This window comes from Phalacrocorax carbo, chromosome 34 (assembly GCF_963921805.1).
Source record: "Phalacrocorax carbo chromosome 34, bPhaCar2.1, whole genome shotgun sequence".
NCBI lineage: Eukaryota > Metazoa > Chordata > Aves > Suliformes > Phalacrocoracidae > Phalacrocorax > Phalacrocorax carbo.
In genome coordinates, this window is record NC_087546.1 from 471,886 (window position 1) to 492,892 (window position 21,007).

General features: G+C 74.5%; 2 protein-coding genes and 1 long non-coding RNA gene across 6 annotated transcripts; all 3 read left to right on the forward strand.

Moving 5' to 3' along the window:
• Positions 1 to 3,026: 3,026 nt before the first annotated feature.
• On the forward strand, positions 3,027 to 7,298 carry LOC135310379 (fibroblast growth factor 11-like). Of its 4 annotated transcripts, none has more exons than XM_064437635.1 (5): positions 3,027 to 3,259; positions 3,700 to 3,810; positions 4,588 to 4,691; positions 5,363 to 5,561; positions 6,809 to 7,298. In XM_064437635.1, the coding sequence occupies exons 2-5, from the start codon at positions 3,759 to 3,761 to the stop codon at positions 6,877 to 6,879; spliced, it is 426 nt and encodes a 141-aa protein (XP_064293705.1). In that variant the 5' UTR covers positions 3,027 to 3,259; positions 3,700 to 3,758; the 3' UTR covers positions 6,880 to 7,298. The 4 variants fall into 4 exon arrangements, with proteins under 4 accessions (XP_064293705.1, XP_064293706.1, XP_064293707.1 ...); XM_064437636.1 differs by lacking the exon at positions 3,027 to 3,259 and adding an exon at positions 3,310 to 3,334; XM_064437637.1 differs by lacking the exon at positions 3,027 to 3,259 and adding an exon at positions 3,399 to 3,410.
• A 304-nt stretch (positions 7,299 to 7,602) lies between these two features.
• On the forward strand, positions 7,603 to 18,616 carry LOC135310359 (acetylcholine receptor subunit beta-like). Its single transcript, XM_064437610.1, is given in 11 exon segments — positions 7,603 to 7,821; positions 8,393 to 8,556; positions 9,315 to 9,359; positions 9,799 to 9,908; positions 10,191 to 10,299; positions 11,336 to 11,495; positions 12,149 to 12,331; positions 13,154 to 13,377; positions 14,515 to 14,694; positions 14,696 to 14,773; positions 18,274 to 18,616. Coding segments are annotated over 11 exon segments (1,542 nt in total). The 5' UTR covers positions 7,603 to 7,757; the 3' UTR covers positions 18,499 to 18,616.
• A 688-nt stretch (positions 18,617 to 19,304) lies between these two features.
• On the forward strand, positions 19,305 to 20,220 carry LOC135310404 (uncharacterized). The gene is made up of 3 exons (XR_010370455.1): positions 19,305 to 19,395; positions 20,008 to 20,062; positions 20,140 to 20,220. It is a non-coding gene; the product is annotated as an uncharacterized LOC135310404 (long non-coding RNA).
• The last annotated feature ends 787 nt before the right edge of the window (positions 20,221 to 21,007 follow it).

Genomic DNA, 21,007 nt, shown 5'->3' on the forward strand with positions numbered 1-21,007 from the left:
CAGCCCGCTGCCATGGCAACCGCGCCCCCCCCCATCCCTTCCCCCCCCCCCCCGCCCGTCGCCATGACGACCCAGCGCCCGGTGACGGTTGCCACGGCGACGTCACCGGTTGCCGGGGCGACGCATCCCCCCGCCCCGCCCCCGCCCCCGCCCCGCTCGTCGCCATGGCGCCCGCAGCCCCTCCCCCTCCCCCTCCCCCCCCCCCAAAACAACCCCAAGAGCATCTATTTTTATTCCCGAGGGGCCGCGGGGGGGGGGGGAGGGGCGGGGTGGGCGGGGCCTCGGGAGGGCGGGGCCTCGGGGGGGAGGGGCGGCCCCGGGGGCGTTTTTAAGAAAAAAAAAAGATAAAAAAGAGGAAAAAAAAAATACCAAAAAAAAAAAACCAACCCAACCCCTCCCCCCCCGGCTGCGTTTTTTTTTTTTGCGCCAAAATCGCGCGAATTCGGGTCAAAAATAATTGGGGGTGGGGGAGGGGCCTCGCCCGGCCGCCAGGGGGCGCCTGGGAGGGGCAGCGTCACCATGGGAACGGGGGTGCTGGCCCCCGCCCCCGGGGAGCGCCGCGATCCCATTGGCTGCGACAGGGAGGGGGGCGGGGGGGGTGGAGCACTGGGGGTGAACTGGGATGTACTGGGAGGGCACTGGGGTGGGGCTGGGGGTCAACTGGGGTGTAGGGGTCTGTGCTGGGGGTCACTGGGGGCCACTGGGGCTGTACTGGGGGGCACTGGGAGCTACTGGGGCTGTACTGGGGGTCACTGGGGGTCACTGGGAGCTACTGGGGCTGTACTGGGGGTCACTGGGGGTCACCTGGGGGTCACTGGGAGCTACTGGGGCTGTACTGGGGGGCACTGGGAGCTACTGGGGCTGTACTGGGGGTCACTGGGAGTCACTGGGAGTCACTGGGAGCTACTGGGGCTGTACTGGGGGGCACTGGGAGCTACTGGGGCTGTACTGGGGGTCACTGGGGGTCACTGGGAGCTACTGGGGCTGTACTGGGGGGCACTGGGGGTCACCTGGGGGTCACTGGGAGCTACTGGAGCTGCACTGGGGGTCACTGGGAGTCACTGGGAGTCACTGGGAGCTACTGGGGCTGTACTGGGGGGCACTGGGAGCTACTGGGGCTGTACTGGGGGTCACTGGGGGTCACTGGGAGCTACTGGGGCTGTACTGGGGGGCACTGGGGGTCACTGGGAGCTACTGGAGCTGTACTGGGGGTCACTGGGAGTCACTGGGAGTCACTGGGAGCTACTGGGGCTGTACTGGGGGGCACTGGGAGCTACTGGGGCTGTACTGGGGGTCACTGGGGGTCACTGGGAGCTACTGGGGCTGTACTGGGGGTCACTGGGGGTCACTGGGGGTCACTGGGAGCTACTGGGGCTGTACTGGGGGTCACTGGGAGCTACTGGGGGTCACTGGGAGTCACTGGGAGTTACTGGGAGTCACTGGGGTCACTGGGGGTCACTGGGAGCTACTGGGGTCACTGGGGGTCACTGGGAGCTACTGGGGTCACTGGGAGTCACTGGGGGTCACTGGGGTCACTGGGGGTCACTGGGGGCACTGGGAGTCACTGGGGGTCACTGGGGTCACTGGGAGCTACTGGGGGTCTCTGGGAGTCACTGGGGGTCACTGGGGGTCACTGGCGGTCACTGGGGGGTCACTGGGGTCACTGGGGGTCACTGGGAGTCACTGGGGATCACTGGGAGTCACTGGGGGTCACTGGGGGTCACTGGGAGCTACTGGGGGTCTCTGGGAGTCACTGGGGGTCACTGGGGGTCACTGGGAGCTACTGGGGGTCTCTGGGAGTCACTGGGAGTCACTGGGGGTCACTGGGAGCTACTGGGGGTCTCTGGGGGTCACTGGGAGTCACTGGGGGTCACTGGGGGTCACTGGGAGCTACTGGGGGTCTCTGGGGGTCACTGGGAGTCACTGGGAGTCACTGGGGGTCACTGGGAGCTACTGGGGGTCACTGGGGGTCACTGGGAGTCACTGGGAGTCACTGGGGGTCATTGGGGTCACGGGGGGTCACTGGGGGTCACTGGGGGTCACTGGGGTCACTGGGGTCACTGGGAGCTACTGGGGGTCTCTGGGGTTCACTGGGGGTCACTGGGGTCACTGGGGGGCACTGGGGGTCACTGGGGGTCTCTGGGGATCACTGGGAGCTACTGGGGGTCACTGGGGGTCACCTGGGCGGGGGGCGGAGCCTCTGCGCGTCACCGGGGCGGGGGGCGGAGCCTCGGTGCGTCACTGGGACGGGGGGCGGGGCCTCGGTGCGTCACTGGGGCGGGGCCTCGGCCGCTCCCTCCCTCCCCGCCGCGCGCCTGCGCCGCTCCCGCGCATGCGCCGGGGCCCGCCCCGCCCCTCCCCCCGCGCACCTCCCCCTCTCGGCGGGACGCGGCGGGCGCTCCCCTCCCCCTCCCCTCCCCCTCCCGCGGGGGGACCCAGGCGTCCGGGCACCCCTCCCCCACCCCCACCCCCACCCTCATCCCCTCCCCCCGCGGGGGCCGCGCGGAGCCGCTGGGGGGGGGGCGGGGCGCGGGGGGGGGCGGGGCGGGACCCCCGGCTGCTGCATGTGACCCCCCCCGGCGCGAGAACCCCACCCCTCCCCCACTCCGAGACCCAACCCCCGTCCTCGTGCGAGGCACGTGATCCTCGTGCAACAGCCCCCCCCCCCCCGTGACCCCTCGTGCGCGGCCCCACCCCCACCCCCGTGACACCCCCACGTGCCCCGTCGTGTGACACCCCCCCCGTGTGAGACCCCCCCGTGACCCCTCCCCCTGCGTCCTGCGACCCCTCACGCGACCCCTCGTGCGAGTCCCCCCGTGTGACTCCTTTGCACGACGCCTCGTGAAACCCTCCCCGTGCGACCCCTCCCCTCGTGCGACCCCCCGCGACCCTCCTGTGACCCTGGTGCGACCCCCTCGTGAACCCCTCGTGCAACCCCTCGTGCAAGGCCTGTGTGACCCTTCCCGTGACCCCCCCCGTGACCCCCCGTGACCCCCCCCGTGACCCCCCCGTGACCCCCCCCGTGACCCCCGCGCCCCCCCCCGCGCCCCCCCGCGCCCATGGCGGCCCTGGCCAGCTCGCTGATCCGGCAGCGCCGGGGGGGCCGGGAGGTGCCCCCCCCCCGCGCGGCCGGCCCGCCCCGCCCCCCCGGCGCCCCCCCCCCGCCCCCCCTCCCTCTGCCAGCAGCAGCTGCGCGGCCTCGTCGCCAAAGTCCGGGGCTGCGGCCGGCGGCGGCGCGCGGGGGGGGAGGGGCCGCCCGGTGAGGGGGGGGGGCGGAGGGGGGGGAGGGGCCGCCCGGTGAGGGGGGGGGCGGAGGGGGGGGAGGGGCCGCCCGGTGAGGGGGGGGGGGGCGGAGAGGGGGCAGGGAGGGCCGGGGGGGGGGGGGGGAGGGGGGGGGGGGGGGCCGCCCGGTGAGGGGGGGGTCGGAGGGGGGGCAGGGAGGGCCGGGAGAGGGGGTGGGGATTGGGGGGGGTGGGGAGGTTATGGGGGGGGGGGGGATGGGGGATGGGGGGGGGAGATTCGGGGGGGGGGATGGGGGATGGGGGGGTCTGGAGGGGCTTGGGGGGGGGTCTGTGGGAAGCACTGGGGGGGTGGGGGGGATGGAGGGGGGGATGGGGGAACTGGGGGGTGGGTGGGGGGCTGGAGGGGGTCTGGGGGCACCGGGCGGTGGGGGGGGTCGCTGACGCCCCCTCCCCACAGAGCCGCAGCTGCGGGGGGCGCTGGCGCGGCTGCGCTGCGGCCACGGGCACTTCCTGCACATGGGCCCCGACGGGCGGCTGGACGGCACGCGGGAGGAGGCGGGGCCGGGCAGTGAGCGGGGGCGGGGCCTGGGAGGGGCGGGGCCTGGGGAGGGGCGGGGCATGGGGAGGGGCGGGGCCTGGGCAGGGGCGGGGCCTGGGGCAGGGGCGGGCCCCGACGGGCGGCTGGACGGCACGCGGGAGGAGGCGGGGCCGGGCAGTGAGCGGGGGCGGGGCCTGGGGGGGCGGGGCTGGGGGGGCGGGGCCTGGGGCAGGGGCGGGGCCCGACGGGCAGCTGGACGGCACACGGGAGGAGGCGGGGCCGGGCAGTGAGCGGGGGCGGGGCCTCGGGGGGCGGGGTCTGAGGGGGTGAGGTCACGGTGGGGTCACAGGGGTGGGGAAAGGGGAGGCGGGGCTGTGCAGTGAGCAGAGGAGGGGCTGGGGCGGAGCTTGAGGGGGCGTGGCCTGATGGGTGGGGTCGGAGGGGGCGTGGCCTGGGTAGGGGATGGGCTTAGGTGTAGGGTAGGGGGAGGCGGGGCCAGGCAGGGGAGGGGCCAGAGGGTGGGGGCTCAGGGGTGGGGTAAAGGGGGGCAGGGCCAGGCAGTGAGTGGGGGCGGAGTCTGAGTGGGTGGGGTCTGGGGGCAGGGCGGATGGGTGGGGCATGGGGCGGGGCACGAGGGGCAGGGTCTGAGGGGCGGGGGGAGGGGAAGTGGGGGGGAGGAGGGCCCTGGGGGCTGCAGGGTGGTGCTGGGGGGTGCAGGGGAGCACCGGGAGGCTGGAGGGGGGCGCAGTGGGGGCAGGGCGGGGCGGACCCCCGCGTCCGGGCGTGGCAGCCCCGCCCCTCCCCCAGCGCTGTTCAACCTGATCCCGGTGGGGCTGCGCGTCGTGGCCATCCAGGGCGCCGGCGCCGGGCGCTACGTGGCCATGAACGGGGCCGGCCTCGTCTACGCCTCCGTGAGTAACGCCCCACAGCCCCGCCCCGCGGCCCCGCCCCATGGATACCCCGCCCCACGCCCCGCCCCACAGCCCTGCCCCGCGGCCCTGCCCCATGGATACCCTGCCCCACAGCCCCGCCCCGCGGCCCCGCCCCATGGATACCCCGCCCCACAGCCCCGCCCCGTGGCCCCGCCCCATGGATACCCCGCCCCACGCCCCGCCCCACAGCCCCGCCCCACAGCCCCGCCCCGCGGCCCCGCCCCATGGATACCCTGCCCCACGCCCCGCCCCACAGCCCCACCCCACAGCCCCGCCCCATGGATACCCCGCCCCACGCCCCGCCCCACAGCCCCACCCCACTGCCCCACCCTGTGGCCCTGCCTCACAGACACCAGCCCCATGCCCCGCCCCATGGCCCCGCCCACAAACACCTGCCCCATGGCCCCACCCCATGGACACCCTGCCCCATGGCCCCGACCCATGGCCCCACCCCACGGCCCCCACCCACACCCCATGTCCCCACAGGGACCCACAGCCCCCAACCCCCCGACCCTGGGACCCACAGCCCCCCCCAAGGCTCACAGTCCCCCCTGGGACCCACATCTGCCTGGGGTCCCGGGCATTGGGGACCCACATCCCCCCCCCCGAGGGGTCCCGGGCATTGGGGCCCCACACCCCCCGCCCCCCAGGTGCACTTCACGGCCGAGTGCCGCTTCAAGGAGTGCGTCTTCGAGAACTACCACGTGCTCTACGCCTCGGCGCTCTATCGGCAGCGGCGCTCGGGGCGCGCCTGGTACCTCGGCCTCGACCGCCACGGCCGCCCCATGGCCGGGCACCGCGTGCGCAAGGACAAGGCGGCCGCCCACTTCCTGCCCCAGCTGCTGGAGGGTGAGGGGCGCCGGGGGGCTGGCGCGGGGACGGGGGGCTGGCGCGGGGACGGGGGGCTGGCGCGGGGATGGGGGGCTCACATGGGGATGGGGGGCTGGCGCGGGGATGGGGGGCTCACATGGGGACGGGGGGCTCGCATGGGGACGGGGGGGTCGCATGGGGACGGGGGGGTCGCGCGGGGACGGGGGGCTGGCGCAGGGACATGGGGCTGGCGCGGGGACGGGGGGCTGCCGCGGGGATGGGGGGGGTCGCGCGGGGATGGGGGGCTCACACGGGGATGGGGTCGCACAGGGACGGGGTCGCACGGGGACGGGGGTTGCATGGGGATGGGGGGCTCGCATGGGGATGGGGGGCTCGCACGGGGATGGGGGGCTTACACGGGGATTGGGGGATTGCTCGGGGACGGGGGGCTCACACGGGGACGGGGGGCTCGCATGGGGATGGGGGGCTCGCATGGGGATGGGGGGCTCACATGGGGACGGGGGGCTCGCACGAGGAGGGGGGCTCACATGGGGACGGGGGGCTCGCATGGGGACGGGGGGCTCGCATGGGGACGGGGGGCTGGCGCAGGGACATGGGGCTGGCGCGGGGATGGGGGGCTGGCGCGGGGATGGGGGGCTCGCATGGGGATGGGGGGATTGCTCGGGGACGGGGGGATCATGTGGGGATGGGGGGCTCACATGGGGATGGGGGGCTCACACGGGGATTGGGGGATTGGTCGGGGACGGGGGGGGTCGCACGGGGATGGGGGGCTCGCATGGGGATGGGGTCACACAGGGACGGGGTCGCACAGGGACAGGGTCGCACGGGGACGGGGGTTGCATGGGGATGGGGGGCTCGCACGAGGAGGGGGGCTCACATGGGGACGGGAGTGCTTGCACAGGGATGGGGGGGCTTGCACAAGGGATGTGGGGCTTGCACAAGGGATGTGGGGCTCACATGGGGATGTGGGGCTTGCACGGGGCATGGGGGGATTGTACGAGGGATGTGGGGCTTGCACGAGGGCTGGGGGGCTTGTTGGGGGGCGGGATCTCGCACGGGGCTTGCACAGGGACACATGGGGGTGCGTGGGGGCCTTGCACAAGGGATGGGGGTGCACGGGGGGGGGGCTCAGATGAGCACAGGGTCCCTCACACAAGGGGGGGGTGTTCCCTTGCACGGGGGGGCGGTTCCCTTGCACGGGGGGGCGGTTCCCTTGCACGGGGGGGCGGTTCCCCTCGCACGAGGGTCTCACGTCCCCCCCCCAGTGGCGCTGTACCGGGAGCCGTCCCTGCACGAGGTGGAGGAGCCCCCGGGGACCCCCACTGAGGCCACGTGACCTCTGACCCCGACCTGTGACCTCTGACCCGAACATGTGACCTTCGACCCTGAACCTGTGACCTCTGACCTGTGACCTCCGCAAACACAACCCCCACCCCCACCCCCCGGCCCCCCCTGCACTGACACCCCGGGGGGGGCCCCTCCCCCCCCCCCCAGGGCACGTGAGGGCACGAGCCCCCCCCACGCGCCTCACAAACCCCGCCCCCTTCCGGCTGGCCCCGCCCCCTTCCGGCTGGCCCCGCCTCCTCCCGCGGCCTTTTCTACGACCCCTACACTGTGCAAGCCCCGCCCCCTCGCGCGCACCGAGAGCAATAAGGCACCGCCCCTTCTCGCGGGCCACGCCCCCACCCGCATGATTGACAGCCCCCCCTGGCGGCCGGGCCCCGCCCCCTTAATAAACCACCACTTTGTACCAGAGCAGTGTCGGGGGGGGCACTTGTGGGGCTGGAGGGGCAGATGTGGGGGCCTGGGGGGGCAGTTATGGGGCTGGGGAGGCAGATGTGGGGGGCTGGGGGGGCACTTATGGGGCTGGGGGGGGCCTATGGGGGGGTCCGGTGGGGTAGGTATGGGGTTGGGGGGGCAGATGTGGGGGTCTGGGAGGGGACTTATGGGGCTGGGGGGACTGGGGCTGTTATGGGGTTCCGGGGGGGACAGATATGAGGGTCTAGGGGGGACTTGTGGGGCAGGGGGGGCACTTCTGGGGGTCCGGGATGGGGGAATGGGGTAGCTCGGGGGGGGAGGGGCGGTGGAGGGAAGCACCGAATTGGGGAGGGGGAGGTGTTGCCCCGCCCCTCCCCCACATCCGGAGCAGGTGGCGGCGCCCCTCCCCCCCCCAGCTGTTCCCCCCCGCCCCCCCCCGGGCCGGGACTCGCGGCCATGGCGCCCCACGGAGCCCCCACCGCCGCCTTCCTCCTCCTCCTCCTCTTCCTCTGCACCCGCGGTACGAACCACCCCCCCCCCCGGACCCCCCCGGGTGACACCCCCTCCGCCCCGGGACCCCCACCCTTGGGGGTCCCCCCCTTTGGGGTCCCCCCGAACTCCTGGCCCCGCCCCCTTGGGTGTGCCCCCGCCGGGACCCCCCTGCTTGGGACCCCCAACCCCCATCCTTGGGGTCCCCCCCCCGAACTCCTGGGTTCCCCCCCGGCTGCCCCCCTTGGGTGTCCCCCCCCCCCTTGGGTCGTGTGTGTCCCCCCCTGTGGATGCCCCCCCCGCCCCGCGCCGCCCCCTCTTTGGGTCCCTCCCCTTTTTGGCCCCCCCCAACCCCTGGGTGCCCCCCCTTGGCTGTGTCCCCCCCGGTGCCCCCCCGTGCCTCCCCCTCCATGAGCCCCCCCCCCATTTTGGGTCCCCCCCCTTTTGGGTGTGCCCCCCCTTGGCTCCCCCACTGATCCCCCCCCCCCTTGAATGTCCCCCCCCTTGGATCCCCCTCCCCCGTGGGTGTCCCCCCCCCCCCCGTGGGTGTTCCCCCCCGTGGGTGCCCCCCGGAGCCGGTGGGTGACGCTGGGCGGGTGCAGCGGCGGGAGGGGCGGCGGGGCCCCCCCCGAGCCCCCCCCCCGGGGAGCGGCTGCTGCACGCGCTGCTGGCCCGGTACCGGCCCGGGGTGCGACCGGCGGCGGCGGGACCCGGCGGCCGCGTCCTGGTGCGGGTGGGGCTGGAGCTGGCGCAGCTCGTCAGCCTGGTACGGGGGGGCACGGGGGGGCACGGGGGGGCACGGGGGGGCACGGGGTCATGGGGGGTCACGGGGGGCTGGGGGGGCTGGAGCTGGCACAGCTCGTCAGCCTGGTACGGGGGGGCACGGGGGGGCACGGGGGGGCACGGGGGGTCACGGGGGGCTGGGGGGGCACGGGGTCATGGGGGGTCACGGGGGGCTGGGGGGGCTGGAGCTGGCGCAGCTCGTCAGCCTGGTACGGGGGGGCACGGGGGGGCTGGGGGGGCACGGGGGGTCACGGGGGGCTGGGGGGGCACGGGGGGCTGGGGGGGCTGGAGCTGGCGCAGCTCGTCAGCCTGGTACGGGGGGGCACGGGGGGGCTGGGGGGGCACGGGGGGTCACGGGGGGTCACGGGGTCATGGGGGGTCACGGGGGGCTGGGGGGGCACGGGGGGCTGGGGGGGCTGGAGCTGGCGCAGCTCGTCAGCCTGGTACGGGGGGGCACGGGGGGTCACGGGGTCATGGGGGGTCATGGGGGGTCACAGGGGTCATGGGGGGGTCACGGGGGTCACAGGGGTCACAGGGGTCACGGGGTCGGGGGAGCACGGGGGGGCGTGGAGGGTATTGGGGGGCATGAGGGGGGTCCTATGGGGGCACTGGGGGGGTCGGGGGGGTTATGGGGTTATGGTAGAGTATGTGGGGCGTGGGGGGGTCCCGGGGGCCATGTGAGGGTATGGGGGGGTCCCCATGTGTGGGGTCCTGAGGGTCCCCCCCGCGCCCCCCCCCCAGGATGAGAAGCACGAGGAGCTGACCACCAAGGTCTACCTTGACCTGGTATGGGGGGGTCGTGGGGGGCTGGGGGGTTTGGGGGGGCTCCGGGGGTCCTGAGGGTCCCCAGGGAGTTGGAGGGGGTGTCTTGGGGGTCCCCAGGGGGGTGGGGGGGCTCCAGGGGGTCCTGAGGGTCCCCAGGGAGTTGGAGGGGGTGTCTTGGGGGTCCCCAGGGGGGTTGGGGGGGCTCCAGGGGGTCCTGAGGGTCCCCAGGGAGTTGGAGGGGGTGTCTTGGGGGTCCCCAGGGGGGTTGGGGGGGCTCCAGGGGGTCCTGAGGGTCCCCAGGGAGTTGGAGGGGGTGTCTTGGGGGTCCCCAGGGAGTCGGAGGGGGTGTCTGGGGGTCCGAGGGGCTTGGGGGGGCTCTGGGGCAGAGGGGCATTGTGGGGGGTGCTGGGTGGTCCCGGGGGGTGCAGGGGGGGGTCCCCACTCGCCTCTCCCCCCCCAGAGCTGGCGGGACCCCCGGCTGCAGTGGGACCCCCGCGCTCACGGGGGGCTGGGGGTGCTGCGGGTGCCGGCCCAGCGCCTCTGGCTGCCCGACGTGGGGCTGGAGAACAAGTCAGTGGGGGGGGGCTCGGGGGGGGCTTTGGGGGTACCCGGGGGGTGTTTGGGGTACCTGGAGGGTCCTGGAGACTTGGGGAGGGGGCTCTGGGGAGGGGGTTGGGGGGGTGAAGGGGTCCTAGGGGGGCCAGGGGTGGGTTGGGGTCCCTGGGGGGTGCCGGGGGGGGTTTGGGGGTGTCCGGGGGGGGTTGGGGGTGTCCGGGGGGGGTTGGGAGGTGCCGGGGGGGGTTTGGGGGTGTCCGGGGGGCCGGGGGGTGCCGAGGCCTCGTGTCCCCCCAGTAACGACGGGGAGTTCGGGGTGTCCCTGGGGGTCCGGGCCATCGTCACCCCCGACGGCTCCGTGCGCTGGCGGCCCCCGGCGCTCTACCGCAGCCGCTGCCCCATCCGGGTGAGGGGGGGCCGGGGGGGCTGGGGGGGCTGGCGGGGGGGCGGGGGGCCGGGGGGGGCGGGGGGGGCTGGGGGGGGTCGTGGAGGGTCGTGGGGTGTCCCTGGGAAGGGGCCTGGGGGGGTCGTGGAGGGACCTGGGGACGTCCTGGGGGGCTTCTTGGGGGGCTCCCTGGGGACTGGGGGTGTCCGTGAGGGTTTGGGGGGCCGCGGGGGGTTTGGGGGGTCAATGAGGGTTTGGGAGGCTGTGGGTTTGGGGGGCCGCGGGGGGGTTTGGGGGGCTGCGGGAGGGTTTGGGGGCTGCGGGGGGGTTTGGGGGTCAATGAGGGTTTGGGGGGCTGGTGAGGGTTTGGGGGGCCGCGGGGGGGTTCGGGGGGGTCAATGAGTTTTTGGGGGGCCGTGGGTTTGGGGGGCCGCGGGGGGGGTTGGGGGGACGCAGGGGGGTTTGGGGGTCAGTGAGGGTTTGGGGGCCCGTGGGGGGGGTTTGGGGGGTCCGTGAGGGTTTGGGGGTCCGCGGGGGGGTTCGGGGGTCCGGTGAGGGTTTGGGGGCCCGCGGGGGGGTTCGGGGGTCCGGTGAGGGTTTGGGGGCCCGCGGGGGGGTTCGGAGGGCCGGTGAGGGTTTGGGGGCCCGCGGGGGGGTTCGGAGGGCCGGTGAGGGTTTGGGGGCCCGCAGGGGGGTTCGGGGGGCCGGTGAGGGTTTGGGGGCCGGCGGGGGGGTTCGGGGGGCCGGTGAGGGTTTGGGGGCCGGCGGGGGGTTCGGGGGTCCGGTGAGGGTTTGGGGGGCCGCGGGGGGGTTCGGGGGGCCGGTGAGGGTTTGGGGGTCTGCGGGGGGGTTCGGGGGTCCGGTGAGGGTTTGGGGGCCGGTGGGGGGGTTCGGGGGGCCGGTGAGGGTTTGGGGGCCCGCGGGGGGGTTCGGGGGGCCGGTGAGGGTTTGGGGGCCCGCGGGGGGGTTCGGGGGGCCGGTGAGGGTTTGGGGCGCCGCGGGGGGGTTCGGGGGGCCGGTGAGGGTTCGGGGCGCCGTGACCCCCCCGCGCCCCCAGGTCTCGCACTTCCCCTTCGACTGGCAGAACTGCTCCCTCGTGTTCCGCTCGGGCTCGTACGGCCCCGCCGAGCTGGGGCTGCGCCTGGCGGGGGGGGGCGCCGGGGCCGGGGGGGCCGCGGCGGGGGGCGCCCAGGCTGTGCTGCCCCCCGGCTTCCAGGGTGAGCCGCGGCCGGCCGGGGCTTGGCACGGCGAGCCGGGGGTGCACGGGGCCTTTGCACGAGGACCAGGGGGTGCACAGAGCTTTGGCATGAGGATTGGGGGGGTCCCATGGGGCTTTGCACGAGGACCGGGGGTGCACGGGGCCTTTGCACAAGGATCGGGGGGGTCCTACGGGGCTTTTCACAAGGACCAGGTGGTGCATGGCAGCTTTGCACAAGCGTTGGGGGTCCTATGGGGCTTTACATGAAGGTGGGGGGCCCACAGGAGCTTTGCACAAGGGTGAGGGGGTGCACAGGGCCTTTGCACGAGGAGCAGGGGGTCCTACGGGGCTTTACACAAGGGTGAGGGGGTGCATGGGGCCTTTGCACAAGGATTGGGGGGTCCCATGCGGCTTTGCACGAGGAGGGGGTCCAACAGGGGCTTTGCATGAGGATTAGGGGGTGCATGGGGCCTTTGCACAACGATTTGGGGGGTGCATGGGGGCTTTGCACGAGGGTGGTGGTGTCACATGGGGACTTTGCACGAGGCCGCCAAGTCACACGGGGGGGGGGGGGGGGGGTGTGTTGCACAAGGCCAAGGGCGTAGCACGGGGGGGGGTGGGTGGGCGTGTCTTTGCACGAGTCCTCGTGCAAGGGCGGGCCGTGCCGCGCAGAGAACGGGCAGTGGGAGCTGTGCCACCGCTCCGGCCGCCACCACGCCGGCCCCTCGCACGAGGACGTCACCTTCTACCTCGTGATCCGCCGGAAGCCGCTCTTCTACATCGTGAACGTCCTCGTGCCCTGCGTGCTGATCACGCTGCTGGCCGTCGTCGTCTTCTACCTGCCCCCCGACGCCGGTGCGGCGCACGGGGGCTCGCACGGGGGCTCGCACGGGGGCGGGGCGAGGGTGCGCGGGAAAGCCGTCCTCGCTGGGCGGAGGTGGGGCTTGCACGGGGGATTTGCACGGGGATCGATCGTCCGGGGCCTTTGCACGAGGGGTTGGCACGAGAGCTTTGCACGGGGACCAATCATCCCGGCGGGTTTGCACGAGGGGCTTGCACAGGGACATCTGTGGCGTTTGCACAAGTACTTTGCGCGGGTGTTTTGCACGAGGGATTTGCACGGTGGGGAGGGGGTTGCACGAGGTTACCTGGGACGTTTGCACAAGGATTTTGCACGGGGGTGTGTGTGTGCATGTGTGTACAGGTGCCACATAAGGGGTTTGCACGGGGGGTGGGGGGGTGGGTGAAGGGGCACACGTGGGGGCATTCGCACGGGGCGTTTGCACGAGGGATTTGCGTGGGGATACCCGGGGCATTTGCACAAGGGATTTACACGGGGGGGGGGGGGGGGGGGGGCGTCACGCTTGGGTACCTCTGTTTGCACGGGGGCGCCTGGGGCGTTTGCACAAGGCCTTTGCGCAGGTGTTTTTGCGCGGGGGCTTTGCACGGGGGCTCGCACGGGGGCAGCGGTGGCGTTTGCACGAGGATTTTGCACGGGGCTTTGTCCGGGGGGTGTTTGGGGGAGGGCGTTGCTGGGGGGGGTGTGTGGGGGTGTGTGTGTGTGTTGGGGGTGTCGTTGCACGGGGCCACCTGGGGCGTTTTCCGGGGGTGGGGGTGGCCTTTGCACGAGGGCCTGGCACGAGGGCCTGGCACGAGGGGGCTGCGGTGCCGGCGCAGGGGAGAAGATGACGCTGTCGCTGTTCGCGCTGCTGACGCTGACCGTGTTCCTGCTGCTGCTGGCGGACAAAGTGCCGGCCACGTCGCTGGCGGTGCCGCTCATCGGGCGCTACCTGACGGGGACCCTCGTGCTGCTCACGCTCTGCGTCATCCTCAGCGTCGGCGTCCTCAACCTGCACCACCGCTCGCCCGCCACCCACGCCATGCCGCCCTGGGCCCGCGCGGTGAGACCCCCGCCCGCCCCCGGGACCCCCCCGGACCCCCCATCCCCCCCCGGAGCGCCCATCCCTCCCTGGACCCACGGGACCCCCCCCAATGCCCAGGACCCCCCGGTGGGTGTCCTCAACCTGCACCCCGCTCGCCCGCCACCCACGCCATGCCGCCCTGGGCCCGCGCGGTGAGACCCCCGCCCGCCCCCGGGACCCCCCCGGACCCCCCTTCCCCCCCCGGACCCCCCCATCCCTCCCCAGACCCACGGGACCCCCCCCCAATGCCCAGGACCCCCCGGTGGGTGTCCTCAACCTGCACCCCCGCTCGCCCGCCACCCACGCCATGCCGCCCTGGGCCCGCGCAGTGAGACCCCCGCCCGCCCCCGGGACCCCCCCGGAGCGCCCATCCCCCCCCGGACCCCCCCATCCCCCCCCGGACCCCCGGGACCCCCCTGGTGGGTGTCCTCAACCTGCGCCCCCCGCTCGCCCGCCACCCACGCCATGACCCCTGGGCCCGCTCGGTGAGACCCCTGCCTGCCCAGGACCCCCCTGGACACCCGGGACCCCCCCGATCCCCCCCCCGACCCCTGGGACACCCCTTCTCCCCCCGCCCCGACCCCTGGCACCCTCCTGATCCCCCCCCCCCGGACACCTGGGACCCCCGTGATCTCCCCCCCGCAAACCCTTGGGACCCCCCATATCTCCCCCACAGACCCCTGGGGACCCCCCCATATCACCCCCAACCCCTGGGACCCCCCTGCTCCCCCCTCCCCAATGCCTGGGACCCCCTGATCCCCCCCCCCGGACACCCGGGTGCCCCCCGACGCCCAGGACCCTGCGATGGGTGCTCCATCACCTGGGGACCCCCGTCACGGGTACCCACGGGCCCCCCCCCAATGCCCAGGTCCCTCCTGGCCCCCCCCCCCCCACGCCTGGGGCCCCTCGATGGGTGCCCAAACACCTGGGGACCCCCTGTCCTGGGTGCCTGGGTCCCCCCCTCCATACTTGGGGGTGCCCCCCCCCCATATTTGGGTCCCCCCTCTCCCGGGTGTCTGGGTCCCCGAGGGGGGGGGGAGGGGTACCCACCCCCCACGCAGGGGGTGGGGGAGGGGATCTGCCCCCCCCACCCCCCCCTTCCCCCCTCCCCCGCAGCTCCTCCTGCAGCGCCTCCCCCCCCTCCTGGGGCTGCGCCCCCCCGCGGCCCAGCGCCCCCCGCCCCCCCCCCCGCCCCCCGGGGGCGCCCCCCCGCGGCGGGGACGAGTACTTCCTGCGGCGGCCCCCCCCCGGCGCCGCCCCCCCCGCGCCCCCCCCGCGCCCCCCGGCCCCCCCCCCGCCCCCCGAGCTGCGCGCGGCGGCGGCCGCCGTCGCCTTCATCGCCCGGCACCTGCGGGAGCAGCAGCGGCACCAGGAGGTGAGGCCTCTCGTGACCCTCGTGCGACCCTCGTGCGACCCCCCCCCCAGTCCTCGTGCGACCCCCGTGCAACCCCCACAGTCCTCATGCATTCTTCCTGTGACCCCCCCCCGCAGTACTTGTGCACCCCTCGTGCAACTCCCCGCAGTCCTTGTGCAGCCCTCGTGCAAGCCCTGCGGCCCCCCACGTGAGCCCCCCGTGCAACGCCCCACGCAACACTCCCCCGTGCAAGGCCCAGCAGCCCCAACAAGCCTTGTGCAAGCCCCTGCCCTTGTGCAACCTGTGTGCAAGACCCGTGTGAGCCCAGCAGCCCCGTGCAAGGCCCAGCAGCCCCGTGCAAGCCCCGTGAGAGTCCCCACCCTCGTGTAATCCTTGTGCAAGCCCTGTATGAGTCCTGTGCGTGTCCCCCTCCTCGTGCAAGCCCTGCGCAAGGTCCAACAGCCCCGTACGAGCCCCTGCCTTGTGCAAGCCCCATGTGAGCCCCCCTCCTCAGGCAAGGTCCAGCAGCCCGTGCAAGCCCCTGCCCTCGTGTGACCCCTGTGTGAGCCCCTGGCCTTGTGCAAGCCCCTGGTCCTGTGCAAGCCCTGTGTGAACACCGTGTGAGCCCCCCCCCTCCTCGTGCAAGGTCCAGCAGCCCCGTGCAAGCCCCTGCCCTCATGCAATCCCCGTGCAAGCCCTGTGTGAGCCCCGTGCAAGCCCCCCTCCATGCAAGCCCCTGCCCTCGTGTGACCCCTGTGTGAGCCCCCGGCCTTGTGCAAGCCCTGTGTGAGCCCCCCCTCCTCGTGCAAGGTCCAGCAGCCCCATGCAAGCCCCTTCAGAGCCCTGCCCTCGTGCGAGCCCCGTGCAAGCCCCCAGCCTTGTGCAAGCCCCTGCCCTTACGCAAGCCCTGTGTGAGCCCCCTGTGAGCCCCTGCCCCCGTGCGAGCCCCGTGCGAGCCCCCTGTGAGCCCCCTGTGAGCCCCTGCCCCCGTGCGAGCCCGTGCGAGCCCCCTGTGAGCCCCCTGTGAGCCCCCTGTGAGCCCCTGCCCCCGTGCAAGCCCGTGCGAGCCCCCTGTGAGCCCCTGCCCCTGTGCAAGCCCGGTGCGAGCCCCCTGTGAGCCCCCTGTGAGCCCCTGCCCCCGTGCGAGCCCCGTGCAAGCCCCGTGCGAGCCCCCTGTGAGCCCCTGCCCCCGTGCGAGCCCCGTGCGAGCCCCCTGTGAGCCCCCTGTGAGCCCCTGCCCCCGTGCGAGCCCCGTGCAAGCCCCGTGCGAGCCCCCTGTGAGCCCCTGCCCCCGTGCAAGCCCCGTGCGAGCCCCGTGCGAGCCCCCTGTGAGCCCCTGCCCCCGTGCGAGCCCCATGTGAGCCCATTGTGAGCCCCCTGTGAGCCCCTGCCCCTGTGCAAGCCCGGTGCGAGCCCCCTGTGAGCCCTGCCCGGTGCGAGCCCCGTGCAAGCCCGTGCGAGCCCCCTGTGAGCCCCTGCCCCCGTGCGAGCCCGTGCGAGCCCCCTGTGAGCCCCCTGTGAGCCCCCTGTGAGCCCCTGCCCCGTGCAAGCCCCGTGCGAGCCCCCTGTGAGCCCCTGCCCCTGTGCAAGCCCGGTGCGAGCCCCCTGTGAGCCCCCTGTGAGCCCTGCCCCCGTGCGAGCCCCGTGCAAGCCCCGTGCGAGCCCCTGTGAGCCCCTGCCCCCGTGCAAGCCCCGTGCGAGCCCCCTGTGAGCCCCCTGTGAGCCCCTGCCCCCGTGCGAGCCCCGTGCAAGCCCCGTGCGAGCCCCCTGTGAGCCCCTGCCCCCGTGCAAGCCCCGTGCGAGCCCCGTGCGAGCCCCCTGTGAGCCCCTGCCCCCGTGCGAGCCCCATGTGAGCCCATTGTGAGCCCCCTGTGAGCCCCTGCCCCTGTGCAAGCCCGGTGCGAGCCCCCTGTGAGCCCCTGCCCCCGTGCGAGCCCCGTGCAAGCCCCGTGCGAGCCCCCTGTGAGCCCCCTGTGAGCCCTGCCCCCGTGCAAGCCCCGTGCGAGCCCCCTGTGAGCCCCTGCCCCTGTGCGAGCCCCGTGCGAGCCCCGTGCAAGCCCCCTGTGAGCCCCTGCCCCCGTGCGAGCCCCGTGCAAGCCCCCTGTGAGCCCCTGTGAGCCCCTGCCCCCGTGCGAGCCCCGTGCGAGCCCCCTGTGAGCCCCCTGTGAGCCCCTGCCCTCGTGCGAGCCCCGTGCGAGCCCCCTGTGAGCCCCCTGTGAGCCCCTGCCCCCATGCGAGCCCCGTGCAAGCCCCGTGCGAGCCCCCTGTGAGCCCCCTGTGAGCCCCTGCCCCCGTGCGAGCCCCGTGCGAGCCCCTGTGAGCCCCCTGTGAGCCCCTGCCCCCATGCGAGCCCCGTGCGAGCCCCCTGTGAGCCCCCTGTGAGCCCCTGCCCCTGTGCAAGCCCGGTGCGAGCCCCCTGTGAGCCCCCTGTGAGCCCCTGCCCCCGTGCAAGCCCCGTGCGAGCCCCGTGCAAGCCCCGTGCGAGCCCCCTGTGAGCCCCCTGTGAGCCCCTGCCCCCGTGCAAGCCCCGTGCAAGCCCCGTGCGAGCCCCCTGTGAGCCCCTGTGAGCCCCTGCCCCTGTGCAAGCCCCGTGCAAGCCCCCTGTGAGCCCCCTGTGAGCCCCTGCCCCCGTGCGAGCCCCGTGCAAGCCCCATGCGAGCCCCCTGTGAGCCCCCTGTGAGCCCCTGCCCCCGTGCGAGCCCCGTGCAAGCCCCGTGCGAGCCCCCTGTGAGCCCCCTGTGAGCCCCTGCCCCCGTGCAAGCCCCGTGCGAGCCCCTGTGAGCCCCTGCCCCTGTGCAAGCCCCGTGCAAGCCCCCTGTGAGCCCCTGCCCCCGTGCAAGCCCCGTGCGAGCCCCCTGTGAGCCCCCTGTGAGCCCCTGCCCCCGTGCGAGCCCCGTGCGAGCCCCGTGTGAGCCCCCTGTGAGCCCCTGCCCCCGTGCGAGCCCCGTGCGAGCCCCCTGTGAGCCCCTGTGAGCCCCTGCCCCCGTGCGAGCCCCGTGCGAGCCCCCTGTGAGCCCCTGTGAGCCCCTGCCCCTGTGCGAGCCCCGTGCAAGCCCCCTGTGAGCCCCCTGTGAGCCCCTGCCCCTGTGCAAGCCCCGTGCGAGCCCCCTGTGAGCCCCTGTGAGCCCCTGCCCCCGTGCGAGCCCCGTGCAAGCCCGTGCGAGCCCCCTGTGAGCCCCTGCCCCCGTGCGAGCCCCGTGCAAGCCCCGTGCGAGCCCCCTGTGAGCCCCTGCCCCCGTGCGAGCCCCGTGCAAGCCCCGTGCGAGCCCCCTGTGAGCCCCCTGTGAGCCCCTGCCCCCGTGCGAGCCCCCTGTGAGCCCCTGCCCCCGTGCGAGCCCCGTGCAAGCCCTGTGCGAGCCCCCTGTGAGCCCCCTGTGAGCCCCTGCCCCCGTGCGAGCCCCCTGTGAGCCCCTGCCCCCGTGCAAGCCCCGTGCGAGCCCCCTGTGAGCCCCCTGTGAGCCCCTGCCCCCGTGCGAGCCCCGTGCAAGCCCCGTGCGAGCCCCCTGTGAGCCCCCTGTGAGCCCCTGCCCCCGTGCGGCCCCCCCCGCCCCGTGCGAGGCCTTGCACGAGCGTCTCACGAGCGCTCGCACGGGGCCGCCGTGCAGCTGCGGGAGGAGTGGCACGTGGCGGCGCTGGCCGTGGACAGACTCTTCCTCTGGGCCTTCCTGGCGCTGACGGGGGGCTGCGCCCTCGGCACCGGCCTGGACGCGGCCCTGCACCGCCCCCCCCCGCACCCCTTCCCCTGAGCCCCAAACCCCGCCCCCACGCCCGCCACCCCCGCAACGGGGGGGACCCCAATGCCTGGGACCCCCGAAATGCGGGGGGACCCCCAAAAAGGGGAGTGCTGGAGGATGGGTCCCCTCCTGGACACCTGGGAACCCCCAAAAAGGGGCGCTCCCGACACCTGGGACCCCCGAAATGGGGAGCCCCGGACACCTGGGACCCCCAAAAAGGGGGGCCTGGATGCTGGGTCCCCTCCTGGACACCCACGACCCCCAAAATTGGGGGTCCTGGATGCCGGGTCCCTCCTCAGACACCTGAGACCCCCCAAAAAGGGGAGCCCCGACACCTGGGACCCCTGAAATGGGAGCCCCGGACAACTGGGACCCCCAAAAAGGGGGGCCTGGATGCTGGGTCCCCTCCTGGACACCCACGGCCCCGAAATGGGGAGCCCCCGGCACCTGGGACCCCTCCCCAGATACCCGGGACCCCCAAACTGGGGAGTCCCTAATGCCTGGGTCCCCCCAGAACGGGGGGGGGTCTCGGACACCTGGGTCCCCCCGAAATGTCCCGCCCCCCCCTCCCCCCCCCCCGCCCCGGAGCCTAAAAAATGCCAATAAAAGGAAAACGATTCATCTTCGTCATCCCCCGCGTCACGGGGGGGCGGGGGGGGCGGGGGGCGGGGGGCACCCGGACGCCTGGGTCCCGCCGTGGGGGGTGGGGGTGGGGTCCGGGGGGGACTTTGCTCTCTCCGGGTGGCCGCTCCCGGGGGGGGGGAGGGGAGGGGGGGGGAGGGGCCAGGACGCCTGGGTCCCCCATAAAAGGGGGTGCTGGGGGGGGGGGGAGGGGGACGCCGGGACCATGTGGGGGAGGGTCAGACCCTGCCGCCCCCAGGACATCGGGAGGTCATGAGGATGGTCAGGGTGAGGGGGGGGGGCATTTTGGGGGGTCCCGGGAGTCCGGGGGGGGGGTCCCAGGGGTCCGGGGTGGGGTCCCAGGGGTCTGGGGTTCCCCATTTTGGGGGGTCCCAGTGGTCCGGGGGGGTCCCAGCGATCCGGGGTTCCCCATTTTGGGTGGTCCCAGGGGTCCGGGGGGGGTCCCAGCGATCCGGGGTTCCCCATTTTGGGGGGTCCCAGGGGTCCGGGGGGTCCCAGCGATCCGGGGTTCCCCATTTTGGGGGGTCCCAGGGGTCCGGGGGGTCCCAGCGATCCGGGGTTCCCCATTTTGGGGGGTCCCAGGGTCCGGGGGGGGTCCCAGCGATCCGGGGTGGGGTCCCAGGGGTCTGGGGTTCCCCATTTTGGGGGGTCCCAGGGGTCCGGGGTGGGGTCCCAGGGGTCCGGGGGATCCCAGCGATCCGGGGTTCCCCATTTTGGGGGGTCCCAGGGGTCCGGGGGGTCCCAGCGATCCGGGGTTCCCCATTTTGGGGGGTCCCAGGGGCCCGGGGCTCCCCATTTGGGGGGTCCAGGGCACCCATTTTGAGGGGTCCGGGGGGGTCCGGGGGGGTCCGGGCCTTCACCCCCCCGTCCCCCCCCCAGGAAATCGCCGTCCTGCACAAGGTGCCCCTCGCGGAGGTGACGACGGACGAGCGGGGTACGGGGGGGGGGGCGGGGGGGAGGGGGGCGACACGACCCCCCTCAATCCCCCCTCAACCCCCCCTCCCCCCCCAGTGCTGCTGGAGGCCGGTTTCGGGGCGACCCCCCCCCTTTTCGAGTGCTTCGTGGCAGAGCCGCCGCCTGGGAGGGGGCGAGCGACGGTGCGGGGGGGGCGGGCTTGCACGAGGGGGCGGGGCTTGCACGAGGGGGTGCACAAGGGGGGGTGCACAGGGCTTGCACGGAGGATTTGCACGAGGGGCTGCGGGTGCACGAGGGTTTGCACGAGGGTTTGCACGGGGAGGAGCGGGAGGATCTGCACGGGGGGTCTTGCACGGGGGGGGGCTGCGGGGGGGGTGTGCAAGGTTTGGAGGGGAGGATTTGCACGACGGGGTTGTGCAAGGGAGACCAGGAGGGTTTGCACGGGGGGGGGTTGCACTAGGATTTGCACGAGGGTCTCATGGGGGGGGTGTCACATGGGGAGGGTCTCATGGGTCACACGGGGGGTCTCATGGGGGGTCTCGGGGGGGGTCTCACGGGGGGTCTCGGGGGGGTCTCACGGGGGTCTCGGGGGGGTCTCACAGGGGGGTCTCGGGGGGGTCTCGGGGGGGTCTCACAGTGGGGTCTCACAGGGTGGGTCTCACGGGGGGTCTCGGGGGGGTCTCACGGGGTCTCACGGGGGGTCTCACAGGGTGGGTCTCACGGGGGGGTCTCGGGGGGGTCTCACGGGGTGGGTCTCACGGGGGTCTCACGGGGGGGTCTCACGGGGGGTCTCGGGGGGGGTCTCACGGGGGGGGGGTCTCACGGGGGGGGTCTCACGGGGGGTCTCACGGGGGGGTCTCATGGGGGGGTCTCACAGGGTGGGTCTCACGGGGGGGTCTCGGGGGGGTCTCACGGGGGTCTCGGGGGGGTCTCACGGGGGGGTCTCACGGGGTCTCGCGCAGGC